Source organism: Corvus kubaryi, unplaced genomic scaffold (assembly GCF_017639235.1).
Source record: "Corvus kubaryi isolate FWS band 111438036 unplaced genomic scaffold, C.kubaryi_AGA036_p1.0 37386, whole genome shotgun sequence".
NCBI classification, from domain to species: domain Eukaryota; kingdom Metazoa; phylum Chordata; class Aves; order Passeriformes; family Corvidae; genus Corvus; species Corvus kubaryi.
The window spans coordinates 3,695,879-3,713,448 of record NW_024581128.1 but is presented as its reverse complement, the minus strand read 5'-3'; the positions used below and the strand labels follow the sequence as shown (position 1 = coordinate 3,713,448).

The window sequence follows — 17,570 nt, the reverse complement described above, 5'->3', positions numbered from 1 at the left end:
ATAGAGCCTGTACTGAATACCTGGAACTGGAGTACCAGGAGGGCTTACAGGCACCTCAAGTACTATTGTGGACCCAGGACGCAACTCCATCAGTTTCAAATGATGTTCTGATTTATTATTCTGTGCCTGTTTTGAAAAGAAGAACAGCAGAGAAGTGTGCTGCTGTCTTATTTATTATTCAAGATCTGGCTGGTGTTGTCTGGCTCAGTATTTTTACTTTTGTGATGTACCTGTAAGAACTGGGTAAAAGGCTGCTGTTTCTGGAGAGACATGGTAGATTTCACCAGTTGTGAATTTGCTCGTTAAAGTTAATATTTTTTAACAAAACCCATTACTTTGTGGATATATTCTTGGTGTTTACAAGGTCTTCAATACAGCTCTGAATTTTCTGGATAGAGATATAGGACATGTATGTTAGTTCCTGTAGAGGCAGAGGTATTTAAAAAGTTACAGGGTTTTTTTAATTTCCATTTAAAAACCCCATAAATGAAACCAAAATAAAAGTGTGCTTCTCGTGGCAGAGAGGAGAGGGCTTATTGTATAATGGCTGACTTAGCAGCAGTGCCTCTGTTTCTTGTTAATGATCTTGAAGCCTTGCCGCAACTCTCCTAGGTTAAATATGTTACCTCCTTTTTCGCCTTCTGGTGAACATATTCCATTTATTTAAGCCTGTGCGTGCAAAACTGAATTTCATTTTGCCACCACGTGACATTGAGTGTTATTTTAGTACAGTTTCCCTGAGACATTATATGTTGTAATTTGAATTCAGGGGTTTGCTTTCTCTTTGGATCAGTAAAGAAATAAAACAAACAAAAGCTATCTTTCTGCCTCAGATCTAGTCCAGGACATTAATGTCATGAATAGAATCACCCTGTGACCAGTGGGATGTGTCTTTAATTTTCTCCTGGACTAGCATGTGAGCATAGGCATATTTCTTGACTTACAGAGAAAAAGAGAAGTATATGTTAATTGCACTGCAGGGGCTGGTGAAGTAATACAAAAATTTATGGGCTTGCTGCATTATTCAAGGTACATAATTTTATTACAGTGCTGAACAACGCATGGTGACAGCTGATTTATTGTTAGTGTCATATTTTGCATAATGAATTTTTCCCACAGATGATTTTACTGCATGTGTTTTAAAAGGTACAAGGCAATTCTTTGGGAAATTCTAGTCTAAGCTTATTTTTAAGGAAATCAGAATTTTGTACAGAGGCAAAAGTAATCTATTTGTGTCAAGGTATACAAGCCATTGCTTAATAAATGACTGAAAGGGTCTCATCCTGGGATCTGATACTCTTCTGTTAGTATTTTATTTGGCATAGAGGCTAGAAAGCAAAAATAGAGATATGCCTTAAAAAGCAATACCATTCCTCTCTGTAGTAGCATTTTTATTATATAATAGATGTTATTTATAAGTAATTGTGTATAGATAGTGACTGATAATCATCAAATCAATCTGCAGCAATGAGCTGGTTTTGATTGAACATGAGGGATTAGATTCACCTCATTGTAACACCCAGTGCCAATGATTGGTCTAAGGCCAGACCAGTGTCTGAGGTTGGTGGCTCAAGTTCTCCCTGAAGTTAAAAAACAGGCAGCTACCTTAGATATTGAAAACCAAATGTTAAACACTTCAAGTCTAAGAGAAGGAACTGCCAGTAGACTAGTTTGGCAATGAATCTGGGCACTGAATCACCTGAGTGGAAAAGCAAAGTGTTCTCATTTGAGTGTGCTACTGTGGATCCTCATCTGCACTGGTTTTGATTGGAACCTCCCAGGTTCCTATGCTGATTTATTCTCCATGTTAGCAATAAATGCCCTCTTGCTGCCTGCTGGGGACTCCAGCCTGTGGAGAACAATGGCAAACCACAAATTTTAATATTCACTTCGCAAAACACAAAATGAAATATTTAAGGTATCCACTGAAGCAGTTTCCTTTGTGGTGCAATGTTGGAACTGATTTAATTTCTCACTTAAGCTAAAAAAAAAAAGTCAACAAAAGTTGAGGCTTAGATATTTATGGATTTGATCTTTAAATTAGAAACTTGAAGCAGTCCATTTGTATTTGTCTCTGTTTCATTATCCATTTCACTGCTTCCATAGTGTGGGTGAAATACTCCTTCACAATGCTGAAACTCACTGTCTTTTCTCAAAGACCCTAATGAAGATAACTTGTTCAGTTAGACGTTGTTTTCTTTCCAAGAATTCTTCTTAATTTTGCCCTTTGTGGATGGTTCCCACTCCATTAGATATCTTTTTCCTTTGAGTGCAGTGATCCAAAATGAAGCAAATGAGAGCTACAGGATGTGGCTGCACAACTTGGTTTGTAGCCTGCCAAAAGGCATCTTTCCATAAGCTGGGTTACCTGGGGCATACAGCAAGGCTGCAGTCTCCTGTAGGGTGTCTCAATCATTCAGGCTGTAATCCTTTTGTCTGTTACTACTATGAACAGGAGTGGTACATCAGCACAGCTAGAAGGGCTTTTCACCTGTAATTTTTGCTCAAGGAAATTCTGGAGTCAAGAGTGGATGATAGCAAGTACAAGGTGCTTGCATATTTGATGATGTTCTGGAAAGTCAGGCTCACCAGACCCCCTTTGAGCTTAGGGTATGTAAGTGGGACTGCATTTCTTCCAGATGGGAAAATAAAACAGTTGACACATGACTGAGTTTAAATTCTCCTTTGTGCAATATTTTTAGAGTGGAAGCAGAAGTTCTGAGTGAATATGAAGCTGACAATATGTCTGTGTGGTATCTACATGACAGTGAATTTTGTAACTCATTACACGTTCTGTGGAAGAGTACTTCTTGCTTTCTGCTGCATCTAAGTTTCCCACCCAGTAATTTCAATTTCTTGAATTATGAGAAGTAGTAAAAAATAACTCCTTGTCCACCTTCTCTGTACTACTCATGATTTATAGACAACTGTCAATTTCCCCGTTTTTCGCTGGCTGAAAAGTGATGTTCTGTTTACTCTTAGCTCATGCAAACCTATGCCATTCAAAGTGATGTATAAGCAATTGTGGTAATTAAAAGAAGCAAATTAATCAGACACCTTGGCACAAAGAAGCACTGAGAATTTTTGGCTATAGCTGACATGATTGGAAGGCATCTTCAGGCTGAAAATCAGGGCTTTAGTGTGGAGATACAGAGAGATCCATAATCAAAAAGGGATTCATCTCTGAGCTGGAGGACATCATCAAGCCATTTGAGAGCCATTCTTAAGATCTCTGTTTCATTCAAATGCTGCAAAATATTTACTGTCTGTGCTGAATATAAGCAACCAGGCTTTATGAAATGACCACTCAAAAAACGCCACTGTACAATAACTTGAAAGATACTTATTTTTACCCTCCAAGTATCAAGCACAATGTTGTCCTCATTTCATTCTGGAACAAGTTTTTGGGAGTTAAAGGGTTTGAATCCAAAACCCAGGGACTTGGGTGCTACCAATGGACTGTCTATTCCTGTATCCCAGGAACTGAAAATCAGATGAAGGGGAATGTTTTTAGGAGTGAAGCTATTCATGCACAAGTCTCAAATTATCTTCAATAGCATGCTCAGCCAAATCTTAAAATGAATACAAGTACACATTAATTAAGAATTAACATAATTTTGTTTCTTGAGTATGGTGATTATTAAAACATAAACTCAACAAACATACACTTGAGAGGAAGTTGCTAAATATTTTTAAAAGCCTAATTTTCAGTCACCCTTTATTTTTTCATTAAGAGAGAATAAAGAAGAGGGCACTTGACTTTCTGAAACTTCCCATTTGCTTCAGATCAAAAAGTTGCTGAGTGTCCTTAACTGCTGATAAGACAAATCGGGAGTGATGTAGATTTATATAGAAAGCAGAGACATGGGATGACATTTTGAAAAGTGCCTGAAAGCCACATTTGTGAAGCTGTTCAGCCAACTAAAGGAATGAGAAAATATGCAAAGAGATTTTCAGGCATATGTGCTGGCCATTAATGCAGTTTTCACCGTTGAATTTTGAAAAAATTTCATTTTTAGGCATTGAAATGCTTTTAAAAATCTGACTGTTGTAGTACCGTAAATGAGGTTTCCAAAAATACTTCTTTTGTGGAAGACCCATGTGTCTTGTCACTTCCACCACTGTTTGGAAAATAGGATTTAAACTTTGCTTTGCTGTACCAAGTAGTTTAATACCTGAATACTCTTCTAAGTGTTGATGAACAGTCCCTCAGTAGTGACCTGAGCTCTCACACCACCTCACAGTTAACCACACTGGAAATATCAGTAGTCTGCAGGAGGCTTTGCATGCCAGAAAACATTGTTCCCCAGGCTTGCTGGTGTGGAAAATGGGAAATGGCACAGCACAATAGGGACAGGCTTCTGTCCAGATACATCTCACAGAATGAAGAAGGCAAAGTTTGCTATTGATTCTCAGCTTCTCACTCAATTTGTGTTTCATTTGCCCTGCATGTCTGTTCTTCAGCTGATTTTCTGTGTTCCCTGTGTTTTGCAGAATGCCAAAGCCAGCTACGACTTCAGCAGTAATGATCCCTACCCCTATCCCCGCTATACAGATGACTGGTTTAACAGGTAAATGGATTTTGGGCAACCTGCCCTTCACTTTGGTTTGTGTAAGAAATTCTGCATCTTTGTGAAATGTCTGTTTTCTGCTAAATTCAATGGTCACAGAACAGACACTGCAGTCTCACTACTGCTTGAAAATTAGAGATTACTTACAGCTTCATTTTTTTAGGTTTGTAGTTTATAAATGAAGTTGCTGCTCCAGAAAAGTGTATTTTCAGATTGTTTGAATAGGTGATAGCTACATACCTTTTTGTCAGCTGTCCTAGGACAGTTCAGTAATCCAAACCTGTATAAACTGGCTCCCCATCTGCTAGCTAAATTTAAAGGGAGTAAGCTGGAGAGAGGAAAGACTTTGGGGGAAAAAGTCTTTTCATCCTAATGTAGCCTAAGAAGCCAGAAAAGCAGCATGGTGTAGAATGACCAGTTTAAAAACAATTAGATCATATGTTAAGTTCTGAATCACCTTGATTTAAGGGCAGTGTGCATGGGTAGCGTTTTTCTAGCTGCTGGAGAAGTTAAAGTCCACATACAGTGGAAGCTGTTCTGTTATGTTTATAAATTTGGAATCAACAGTTCAGCTGTGCTTGCTGTGTTAGTTCTCCTGAACACATAGTGATTGCCCAAGACCCATTCCTTCTTCAGTATGTTCTGAACTTAGCTCTCCACTTAACCAGTTTTCACTAGACGAAGGACTGGTTCTCAAGGTATGGTATAAATAAGGATGGCCCAAAAGAAAAGGCTTAAGATTTTAGGAAGTGTGACTTTTAGTTTCCCTGAACTCATTGGCTTCTTTTTTACATGGAATGGAAACATGTTTCAACAGTTATTTACAAAATGTGTCCTGGGTTCTGTAGCTGTCCCATGGCAGGCTCTAGCTGCTTTCAGGATATTTTCAGTGAAATTTCCAAATATCCCTTAGACAAAAGTTGCCAGTAGTGCTGAGGATTTGAAAGCTTTTTAGAGATTTCAGGGACTGAGTGTTTATCAAAAAATATTTCAGGGCTGTTTGATGTGGTTTTCATCTCTAATTTAGGATGACTGGATGGTCTCCAAGTTTTGGATGGGGTTTTTTGTTTTTATTTCTAAAGAAATCAATTGTAGTTCTGTCAGAGTGACACAACAAAGAAGCAGCTGTGCTTCTACCTCAGATATGGACCTCCTAGAATGGATTAAACAGAGTTAGGAGCTGTGATGTTCTTCTTTGTAGTCCTGCAGTTTTTCAGCCAAAGCGAGATCTTGATGAGATTTCTGCTTCATTTTGGGAAAGGACATCTGACACTTTTAAAGTAGTATGATTCCAATTAGTGAATGGGAAGTCAGAGAAAGACTAGGGCTCTAATTTGTGAAGGTCTGCTGCCTTTCTTGCCTTATTTATGCAGAGGATCTTTTTAGGAGAAAGATACCACTTAGCTCTGGAGAGGAAGAAAATTAAATTTAGCTTTAGTGTGTAATGGTAGCTCTTGTTGTTTTCAGTGTGAACTTCATAAAATTAAGTGTGTTCTGCCAAGTCCCATTAACACTGATTCTGCTGCTATCAAGTATTTTATAGTGGGGCCCCGTCTGCCATCCTTACCTGTTCTGCAAGGTAAACTCTCCCTGGAGGGAGAGTTACCTCCCAAAGTCTCTTCAAATACACCTCAAGCATTCCAGATGTGGTATGGGTTATCGTCTCTGCTCCCAGGTGCCCCTGGCTAACTTCAAGCACTCAAGTGAAGAATTGAGGGTGAGCAGCACTATTGTCTGCGACCCGATCTGTAATAATTGAGAAAAACATGATTCAGGTTTTCAGAGAACTGCAACACTTTCTTCTGTTTCTTGGGGGAATGGGGAGTTCAGGTCAGCAACAGGAGGAGGAAAACAACAGAGAAATTGCTTTGCAGATTTCCTTTATTATTCTTTCTTTTCAGAAAAAAATTAAAATTGATACTTAGGATGTATAACATTGCTTGTCAATAAACCTTAGCCATGATGGGATGCCCCATCCCTGGAAGAGTTCAGGGCCAGGCTGGATGGGGCTCCTAAGCAGCCTGATCTAGTGAGTGGTATCCTTGCCCATGGCAGAGAGATTGGAGCTAGATGATCTTTAAGGTCCGTTGCAACCCAAACCACTCTATGATACTATGAACCATGAGATTTCTTTTGCAAGACAGGGAGCAGCACATTCAGTGGAGCATCCCTTTCCTGCCTTCACAATATAAGAAGGCTTTAAGATGCAAGATTCTTAGTTTTATGCAGGTTAAGATACAAACCAGCACACCATATCCAGCTGTCCAAGAGTAGCTGTGACTGTTTTTCTCTGTGTATTTCTTTGCTATTCTGTTAATTGAGCTGACATACTCCTATGTAAGCTCTTGCCATGGCTTCTGACTCCTTAATTACTGTTACTGATACGTAACAACTGTCTGCCTCTGACAGTCCATCTGTCCCTATGTGTAGCTGCACAGGTGCATCTGGATAGGGCATGATTACATGGAAAATCTATTGAGAGAAACCTGAAATAAAGGCTCCATTTTGCACAGCCAGTCATGTATCTCCCACTGAATTTTATGCATGCAGAAGGATCACACTCAAAATAGGATAGCGTAATACCCTTTTTTTCCATAAAGAATACATTTCTATGTGAGTAATTCAAGTGATTTGTGGAACAAGAAGCAGAGGACTGATCACCAAGGGGCTTTTGTGAGCTGCCAGCTGCATGCGCAAAGTGTTCATTAGACTTTAAGAATAAATAGGAAAGGTTTTTGCATGGAGTATTTCATTAATCACAGCTGCTCTGCAGATCCCCCTTCCATTTCATTCTTTTTAAGACTGCTGGAATCACTTTGGCCTTTCCATCTAACAGCCACTGGCCTACAAAACCATGCAGGGTGGTTTTTGGAAGGGGAGAGTGGTGCCTCAGGCAGGAAATTGCTTTCAGGCAGTTCAGCTGCTGCTATGGGCAGAGGCCCATAGATGGCTTGGCAGCCAAGGAGTTTATTCTCATGTTTACTGTACTCACTGTTTGACTGTGTTCAGGTCCACAGCTTGGGAACCCAGCAGGAGAGGGTACACTTTGTGCAACGTTGAACAGAACTGTGTTGGAGCATGAGGAGGAGTGGGAGCAGTGCAGGAACCTGAATCAAGCCCTGTGTCCAGAACTAGAGGCAGCCCCACAGAAATCAGTGGTTTTTAAGAACCACTTTGGGGACTGACTGTGATTTTGAACACCCTCTCCTTCTGAACCACATTCAGCCAAGGCATGTATCACGTTCTGCAGTGAGGAAGTAGCCACAGGAATCAGTGATTGCTTGGCCTCCTACAGCTCTCTGATTTCATGTTGTGAGCATGCAGAAAGCACAACTTGGGCTCTCCACCTTAGAGCACTGAGATTACAAATTTCTGCCCCGATCTAAATAACCAGTAATTATTTCCACGCCTGTGGGCTTTGTATTCTGTTTGTTCTCTCATTCAGCTAATGAGTTAGCAGGGCAAAATTTATTTGCTATCTTGGAAACCTATATTCTTCAGACATAAGAATGTCTTTTACTAATTATGGATCCAAACCAAAGTAGGGGAATCCTTTCCCTTCTGTGAACACTCAAATACTCAGAAGCTGACAATGTCATATGAGCAAACAGGGGATTGCACTTGCCCCACAAAAGTGTCCATCTGAGGTCTGCATGTTTAATTGCTGCCTAATGCAAGCGGCTAAAGTGGTCAACAAAGGCAGATGGTCCCAGCTATTGAGACTGCAGCACTGCATAGCACTCCCCTGCAAACAGCTGAAGATAGGATGGATGGGTCCTGTTCTTTGCTGTCTGCAGAAGCATTTCAAAGCAGATGAAAAGGACCCTCAATAAAAATCTGTGCCACCTCAGACACTTTCAAAAACATGTCAATAGAGAGGCAGGCACAGTACCATTGGTAGTGGATTTTAGAAACAGAATTGTTTTCAAAGACAAAGGAGAGTGAATTTTTCATAGCTAGTATAGATTTTTTTTAAAATACAGTATGCAAAACTGTTTTTTAACTAAATCCACTTCTCCCACCTTACTTTTTCATGCATGTTTGTGTAAAATGTTTTCACTTACATAAAGTTTATGGAAGACTTGCTCTACTTGCTAATATATGGTTGGCCTTTGAAGTAGCTTGTTCACAGACGAAAATACTTTTAATTGTATTCTGTCCCCTTGTTTTAAATATTGAAATAGGGAAGAGGCGAACACTGTAGAGAAAGGCTGTGATTTGTGCCTGTGACATGAGCCACTTCATAGAAACCACAAAGGGTTTATCAGTAGTACATGAACAGCAAATAGGTCTGAGTTGGAAAAGTCTGCTATTTACCATTAATCATTCAACCAAATGCATTTCCACTAACTGATAAATGATTTTTTTTTTCTCTCTAGTCAGCAGCACAATATTGAAACTCTGAGCTGATGGAATAGGCCTGTTTGCACTCTCCATTGTATGGGCCACTGCTCTGGAGAGGCCAGGACAGGGAGAGGACCTTCTGGTAAAACTTCTTTGTCAGGAAGGTTGTAATACAGTTTTTCTCACCGTAATCTGGCAGCATCACTGATTTTTTGCACCCCAGCATTAGTCAAGCCAATTTTGAACAAAGCCATTTATTCTTCTCTGTGGCTCGTAGTTGGCCCATAGGTGACTAGGTAATGAATGCCTAGCACTGATAGCACCTAGCAATGAATGTTGTATTTCTGTTACACTTCCTTGAACAAGAACATGAGGGAAAATCTGTTTGATTGTTGCTAGCAATTTCTGTAGAAGCTGAATAAAAAATCTGTATTGCTGTCCTCTCTGCCTCCTTTGTAAAAGGAAGTGGATAAGATCTTCAGTCATCTTCCTTTATGGAACTGCCTTTAAAAATATATACTCCCAAGTAGAGCAGGAAAATGTATGTGTTGCTTCTTACCTTTTTATTAATGTTACACTGATCTTCGCCAGACGCCCGTAAAGGGAAAGAGAGAGGAAAAGGTGATTGAAACAGTTCTGCTGCCTCCCAGGGTGGTCCATCTGATACTCAGGATAACCATAATACAGCATTTTTAATTGCATGAATCCTTAGCATACTGTAGAATCAACGCCAGTTTCAATGCAGAGATGTGAGCAGTAGGATGGATTCATATATTGATTCAGCATCTTAAACTGAAAAAAACCCTGGCAGCAGCACAGGTTTCAGTAGTTTCCCTGCTGCTATGCTATTTTTTGAAAACTAGGTTATGGTGTCTGTATTTCTCTTCTCCTGAGTTTAATTTCTATGATGAATTAGGAGAAAGGAAAATGCAATCTCCCTTCCTGCAGGAGCCACTGCCGGTTAAAGGGTCTCTGTTAAGAGCTGTAAAGCACTTTAGAGACACCAGATACTATTGAAATACCATGTGTCGGCTCAAACCTAGACCTCTGTATCAAAGCAGTGACTTTTCCCACTTGAGCAGACAGCAGTGGCTGTGTGAGCTGGAGCACCTTGTCAGTTCTTTTGGGAATTAGGCACTGGATGAGAGGGATGCATGTGCCCTTAGTCCCACAGCTTTGGGCCTGGCCAGCCAGGCTGCAGCTCTGCTGCTGAGGAGTGCAGTGACCATTGTGGCTCCTTTCTGCTACTCCAGCTTGGTATTGCACCCACCTCTTCCTGTAGCATTTCTTTTGTGGGCAGCGATAGGCTCTTTGCACGTGTTCAAACAGCAAAAAGGCAACCAGACTTTGTTCTTTGAGGTTCAAAGTAATGGGTGTCACACTGTCAAGCCACAAAAATAAAGGCATTAACATTGATCTTAAATTTACACTGTTCTGTCAGGGGGTGTTTCTACTGACTAAGAGTTGGTAATGAGGCAGAACCTATCTCACAAGCTAAAAAGAAAAGGCCTGAATAACTTGACGACTAAATGCAATGTAAGGATACATGTTAACGTCAGAGCAAGCATCACTCATCCTGCAGAGGGGAAACTGGGTATCGCCTGCTTCACGAAGGAATGAACTCATCCCAGTATCCAGCACTCAACAGTTTGCCTGAGGAATGGTTTTCCTCCGCAGTACTGGGAGCTGACTGAGGCAAAACAAGCTCCCAGTGATCCAGCTCAGCTCAACACGTACATTAGCTGGGGTTCATCTGGTCTCTCTGCCTTCCTTTTCACAGCCACGGGACAAGGTGTGCAGGAGAGGTGTCTGCTGCTGCCAACAACAACATCTGCGGCGTGGGAGTTGCGTACAACTCCAAAGTGGCAGGTATGGTAACAATCCAAGGTGTAAATGGTCCACTGTGCTTCAGGCAGAACTTCTGCAGAGCCAGGGAGTGTTGCCCAGGACAGGGCTGCAGATTGATACTGGACTTTCACAGTAGCTGGGGAGAGGAATTTCTCCATGGCTTTGCCTTTTCAATCAAGGGCCTTACATAAGCTCTTTAATAACAGTGCAAAAGAGCAGCTTCTGCTCCTTCTGCTCCTGCTCAGCTCTTGTTTGTATACTGATTTTCAGTGCTTCTTCCCTGCATAGCTGCAGAATCAGTTGTGGCAAATCTCATTTTTCAGGAGGTAGAGTATAAACTCCTGCTGCACTTAGAAACTATCTGAAAAGGCAAATGTCATGCTGCTCTTACCCTTTAGGCTCTCACAGGGCAGGACCTGCAGTGGTATAAATCTCTGGTCGTAGGTTTCCTCTGTTTTAACAGTGATGTGGAGTGATAGGAGCAGATGCAGAGAATGAAACAGCTGGTACCTAGCACCCAGCATCCACACCTTGGGTGTGTTGGGTATTTTTACTTCTAACGAGTTTTTCTCTGCACAGATATACTGAATACAGTGCTTGGAGTCAGTTAGGCTCTTGAAACCATGTGTCAGTTTAGTTGAATCTGAAGAAATCCAGTTTTCCCACTCTTAAGACTGTTCATGATGAGAACTGAGGCACAGCAGGCAGAGATAAATGCTTAGGAATTTCACTTTACTTTCCTTGATCCACACCAGAACATCAGCATGGATGTACCCATTGCTTCGTGGAGATGGTCCACAGTGTGTATTCAGAGACAGTTCTGCTCTGCTTGGCAAGTCCCTGTTTCACTGTAGTGTCAGGTGAATCTGGGGAAGGCTACATTTCACCTGTCACCTACATGACTGAAAGCTGAATCTCCACCAGAGAAGGGCACCAAGCAATGTTTGCTAAGCTGTTACCCAAGAAATACCATTGAGAGTTAGTAACTAGCTGGGCAGGTCTAATGACTGTCTCCTTTCTTCAGCAAGGGTAACATCTCCTTCAGGGATGGGACATTCCACAAAATTTGCATTCTAGCAATAGTTAGTCTTAGAGGAATCTGAGTTGAGGCATGGGATTTTGACTGGGCCATGTCCATATTATTCATATAACTCTACAACTTCAGGCTGGTTGTTTAAAAGTCAAGAGGTGTGAAGACTTTTTCTGATGACCAACAGCCTACAAATAATCATCTGTGTTTGTCCACTTTGTAGTAAAATCCCCTCAAGTTTTTGGAAGTGCCAGCCAGCCTTCCGTGCCTGAGGACAATGTGCATTGGCAACACCACTGTGTGGTCCATGGGCAGTGGAAGTCCATGAAAGTTGATGGTGTGCTGCTGTCATGGTTCAGAGTCCATGTTTGCAGACTGAACTGGAAGTTGGTTGCCAAGGATCTGGGGCATCACTTGGTTTTTTTCTTGTACCTCTTTTTTTCCTTGAAGATGGTTTGGCTCCTCCTGTTGTTCCCCCACTTTTCTTGGGGTCAATAATTAATTTTGTGGTTGTTCTGGGTTAGGTTTCTTAGGGAATATCTTCCCATTTGTTGTTAGGGAGATGGTGAATGGACAGTGATTCGGAGACAAAAGGGGTAGCCAAGTGCTTTGACATGCCATTTAAATGGTTCAGAGAAGGGGGGAATGGGGGTTTGGGTAGTTTCTAGCTGGGGGTAGATAGTCCTTGCCCGGCTTGGAGGGGAGATGGTTGAGGTTTTGGGTACTGGACTGCTGCTTCTCAGAGGGCTTGGTGCTGCTGCAGAATTCTCCTTGCTGCCCGTTGGTGAGCCCGCTGCTTGCAGGAGCTGCCAGCTGACTGGGAGTTTTCAGCACCTGCCCTCGCCAGGAGAGACCCTCACCATCTGCAGGTGTTTCAGGGGAAACCGGGCCCCCATGGTCCATGCTGCTGGTTTGACTGGAACCTCGGTGGCTGCCATGGCCAGGATGTGAGCAACTGGGGAAACCAAACCCCACCTTCTCTCTCTTCCCGGGGCCGGCATTAACCCCCGGAGAGTCTGAGGGTTCCTGTCGGAGCGCCCCCTGGAGCCGTGGGGAGTCACTGCAGCCCCTCTGCAGCGACTGAGCCAACAGCGCCCCCTGCCGGCTGTGGTCATAGCTACACAAAAAGGGGAAATTGCTTAACGGGGGGCAAAAGTCTGTTACTGCGTTTTTGTTGTTTGTCTGTCTTGTTATATATATTCTAGTAAATAATTATTATTCCTTTTCCCGTAATTTTTGCCTGGAAGCCCCATAATTTTGAAGTTACAATAACTTGGAAGGAGGGGGTCGTCTTTCCATTCCAGGAAGGGTTCCCACCCTCCTTGGCAGACGTTTGTCTTTTAAACCAGGATCGTGGTTTCTGGGCAGATCTGCATTTTATACATATGGGAAGCAAAATTTGAGTTTGACTTCATCATTTCTAGCTTGAGTTAGCCCATCAAGAACATCCAGCTTTGGTCTGATTTCTATTTTTGTCACCTTTTTTCCAGCCTTATATTTGACACACTGGTTTTCTATTGAATATAGTAAAGTTACTGGCTTCTAAATCAGGATCTTTATCGCCATTCACACTGTTTGGCACTGTGCTACTGATTTCTGCCCTGTGCCCTAAACTGTTGGGAAAAACTGAACTTCAACTCAGGGCTACAAATTAAACTTGGAATGAACCCCTGGTTACTCGGATCTCATCCAGAGGACAAGTGACAAGTTGGCTGTCAGTGAAGTTGTCCTATGTGTGGGGCACGATGGATGTAAGGCTTGCACTGCTGTCTGTTGCACTCTGGCTGGCTTAGAGTCAACACTTTGAGGTTTTATGAAGTTGACATGTCCTAAGATTGCATCATTTAAACTCTTAACTTCTACTGCAGTATGGGTTAAAGGAAGTGGGTTTGAGTTTGCTTTTTTCCTCCACATGCTGGCCATATTTTGCTATTGCATCTGCATGTTGGCAGAATGATATTTTTCCAGGAAAAATGCTGTGCAGTGTGTTTCCCTCCTCTGATTATATTCTGGAGATGCACCAAAAAAAATAGAAAAATTACTTGAAAAGCTAATGACATGTGAACACAAAACTGAATATAAGTTAGATGAGGGGTGCCCTTACTCTTTTTCCCTGGCTTACAGAATACTATTTTAAATGCCATTAATATTATTTAAACACTGAATTTCTGAGATTGCTGAATTCTGGTATTTTTTAAGTGTTCTCAAAGAGTAGATGGAAAACACAGTTTAATTAGAAAGCTAACAATAAAGTTCTTTGTCTTTCTGGGCCACGCTGCCTTGGTGGCTGGGTGTTTAATACCGGCACCCTGCTGGGTAAGTACACCTTGGTGAAATGGGAATTTCAAGTGCAGAATTACTGAATGGGTGAAACTGCCAGTTACTTAAAATACCTGTAACTGGGGGCCTTCTGCAGGTGCTGAGATTACATTTTGTGCTAGGTAATGCATATTTCATGTTTATGTTGATTAAAATTACAGGTATTCGAATGCTCGACCAGCCGTTTATGACAGACATTATTGAGGCTTCCTCCATCAGTCATATGCCTCAAGTCATAGATATATATAGTGCCAGCTGGGGACCAACTGACAATGGGAAGACTGTGGATGGACCTAGAGAGTTAACACTGCAAGCAATGGCAGATGGTGTGAATAAGGTAACAGTCTTAATAATCTGGGTTCTGTGGCAGAATGGTGTGTACATGCTTGTGCTGAAACCAGTGACTTGGGAACACAGTGCAGTTGCACAAATTATCCAACTTTCAGCATATCTCAAGTTTCTTTGATGTTCATTCTGCAATATTTTGCTCTTGCTTTTATTGTATAGTCTCAGCATACTGTGTTTATCTCTAGTTAGCTTATATATACTTTTCATAGACCATCACAGTCAAAATGGAAGATCCTGATCCTCTAAATATTCCCCAGGTTGAAACATGCCAGCTGAGCTACTGACACCGCATTATCTGTTTTGGTGTTTTACCAATTTAATTATTGTTTTGGATTTGGAGTGTCTCTTAGGTCACTCATGTATGGTCATTATTATAGCTGTGATTGAACTGCAATGGTTCAGATGTCCATGGACTAATGTCATCCAGGAGCCTCCGTATTTATTCCCGCATTTCCACCTCCTTCTAGGAGTAGTCTGGGGTCTTTGTAAAAGACACTCAGTATCATCCTGTAATCTGTTTAACTTGTACACTGTTGCAATTATTAAAGGATCGGGGCATGGATCATTCATAGAATTATGGGATCAATAAAAGAACAGTAGCAAGAGCCTGCAAGCAGAAGGCCTGTGTGTGAGAAAAACTCTCCATGAGAAAAATCTCTGTGAGAACCAAGCTGGGAACAAGAAGGGAGTTTTGAGAAGGTACAGCTGTGTAGATAAGACTGAGAGAGAAGGAAGATAAACTCTGAATTCTTTTAATCATAACATAACTGTAGAAGCTTGCCAATGTAAGTCCAATTATGTAGAAGTAGAAATGCGCTTTGATAAGTTTTAAGCCACTTAAGAGTTAACAAGCTGGTATACTGTATAAGTGCCTTTGGATTGCTAATAAACGGAGTTTTGCTCTTATCAACCATATTGGCTAGTCTGCAAGTAACTCCCCCCGCCGGAGTCGCCGGGCCTCTCTTCTTTTTACAATTCCAACATTTGGTGCCTGAACTCGGAACTCGGACTGAGGACTGGCACTTCGTTTTTTTTGACTTCGGTGGCAGCCGACACGGCACCGATTAAGCGGCGATCGGAGGGCAAAAGGTCAACACCTGCTGGCGAGTGTCTGATCCGTGCCTGGACTGACCTGACATCAGGGGTCCGCCGAATCGGCTGACAAGGGCTAAACCTGCAAGGCTGCACGACCCTGACAGCAGGGACAGCGGTAAGACGTGGATTTTGTGGTTAGACGCAGGGGGGTTGCGGAAAGACGCAGTTACGGAAACTGAGGTGGCCCTTGGTTTATGCTTTTTAGAAAAGTGGGGACTTAAAGAAGTACACCTTTATAAGGAACTAGCTGATCCAAGATCGGTTAAAAAGAAAGCTAAAGAAACAAAAGCTCTCAAATTACCTGGAGAGCAGTAACTAGCACTCTCACAGAAATAAAAACAGAACAGATAGTGGCCGCAGCTGCCATAGAGACTTTAGAGAGTGGCAGTGCTGGCTGTAGCAGCTCCGGGAAAGAAACAGACATGGGTCTTACGGAGCGGCGGGCAGAGACCGGAGCCGAGTCCGGGGTAGCACGGTCCTTCGGGCTGGCCGCGAGAAAACCGGTTAAAAACGCGGCGGCGCGCGTCCGCTCAGTGCAGGAGCTGCTAAACTCGGCAGAGCCGGATGTTATCCCTCCGACGGCCGAGGGAGAAATGGCTGCAAAAGCGGAAGCAGAGACACCCGATCCAGGGGGCGGGGCACAGGCAGGCCAAGGAGACACAGGCAGTCCTGCTGTCCCGCTGAAAGCGGCAGAGCAACAGAGAGGTCCTAAAACCCGGCCAAAAGCGGCAGAGAGTAAACCACCCCCCCCGCCGAACAGCGGGACGTCAGGCAGCAGCGCGGCTTCTGCGCTTTCGTCTCCTGCAAAGCCAAAGCCAGCCGGGGGTCGGCCCCGGGACGGGGAGAAACACCAAGAAATGACACAAAAAGTAATCAAAAAGCTTGCTGACTTATCTACACAAAGCATTTTGCAGTCTATCTTTACAGCAGATGTCCTGTGTTCAAATGACTTCATCAGCATCGTACAGTTGTTATTAACCCCTTCACAGTTCCTGCTCTGGGGAACGAATGTGGACTGCAATGCTACAGAATGTCCTGCAACAACAGGAACAAGTCATCCCTGCATCACTGACCAGAGCTGTGCCCAGCAAAGTGGTGCCATGCTACAGGACCCCGAAACGAGAAGGCACAGTCAGCATCAGCTCCTGAGGAAAGTGACGCCGCTACTTCAACAGCTGGGACTCTGAGACCTGTCCTGAGGAGCCTTGAGAGAGGCTGCAGACATGGCTGAGTGAAGGAGCTGAGGACTTGCCAGATCCACCACTCTCCGTAGCAGGAGAAATAGTGAGACTCTAGGGCAAATGTGACAGCTGCCCGGGGTGGTTGCTAGTGACTTGTGGTGGGTGTCGGGGAACCCTTTCCAAAGACAAAACTAAGAAGAAGAATTGCATAAATTTTTGGGTATATTGCATGAAATTTTGAGTATAACACCAAACACAGAAGTAAAGTGAAAAGTTGTTTTTTAACTGTCTTGAAACAAGAGCATTAGCAGATATTTTCAATCAGCTGTCTGCCCATTTAGATCAAGTAAAAGCAGTTGATTTAGTTAGCATTTTTGTTTTTACCTGGTACTCTTAGCAGCCAGGGCTTACGCTATATTACATAAACTTGCTTGCTGGGAGAGGGATAAGTTTAATATGACTTTGCAAACGCTCAATGAGTTAAGTGTGTGTGTTATTAGTGTTAGACATATAATATTACAAGATTAAGCAGCCATTGATTTTCTACCATTAGCTCACAGCCACGGCTGTGAAAGGTTCCAAGGTATGTGCTGTATAAATCATTCTAACCACTTTTTCCTACTTCACAAGCAGATAAGTGAGTTACATCAATTAACTACACAATTACAGAAAAAAGAAGACGGTCTCAACATAGAGGGATGGTTAAAGTTACTACATTTAAATTCATGGCTAGTTTTATTTGTGTAGCATTTGATTACTGTAGGACTAGTAATATTATTAATAATACTGTGTTCACCTTGCCTTCCAATGCTTGCAAAGGATAATATACAAAGT

The 17,570-nt window shown here is 42.3% G+C and overlaps 1 protein-coding gene across 8 annotated transcripts in view; it reads left to right on the top strand.

The window, feature by feature from the left end:
- PCSK2 (proprotein convertase subtilisin/kexin type 2) overlaps positions 1-17,570 on the top strand; it is a 111,061-nt gene that overhangs the window by 69,734 nt on the left and 23,757 nt on the right. For all 8 annotated transcript variants that reach the window (XM_042036699.1, XM_042036698.1, XM_042036703.1 and 5 more), the window contains 3 exons: positions 4,495-4,571; positions 10,696-10,784; positions 14,274-14,449. In XM_042036699.1, coding sequence (XP_041892633.1) covers positions 4,495-4,571; positions 10,696-10,784; positions 14,274-14,449 — 342 coding nt within the window. The remainder of the gene's footprint in view (positions 1-4,494; positions 4,572-10,695; positions 10,785-14,273; positions 14,450-17,570) is intronic.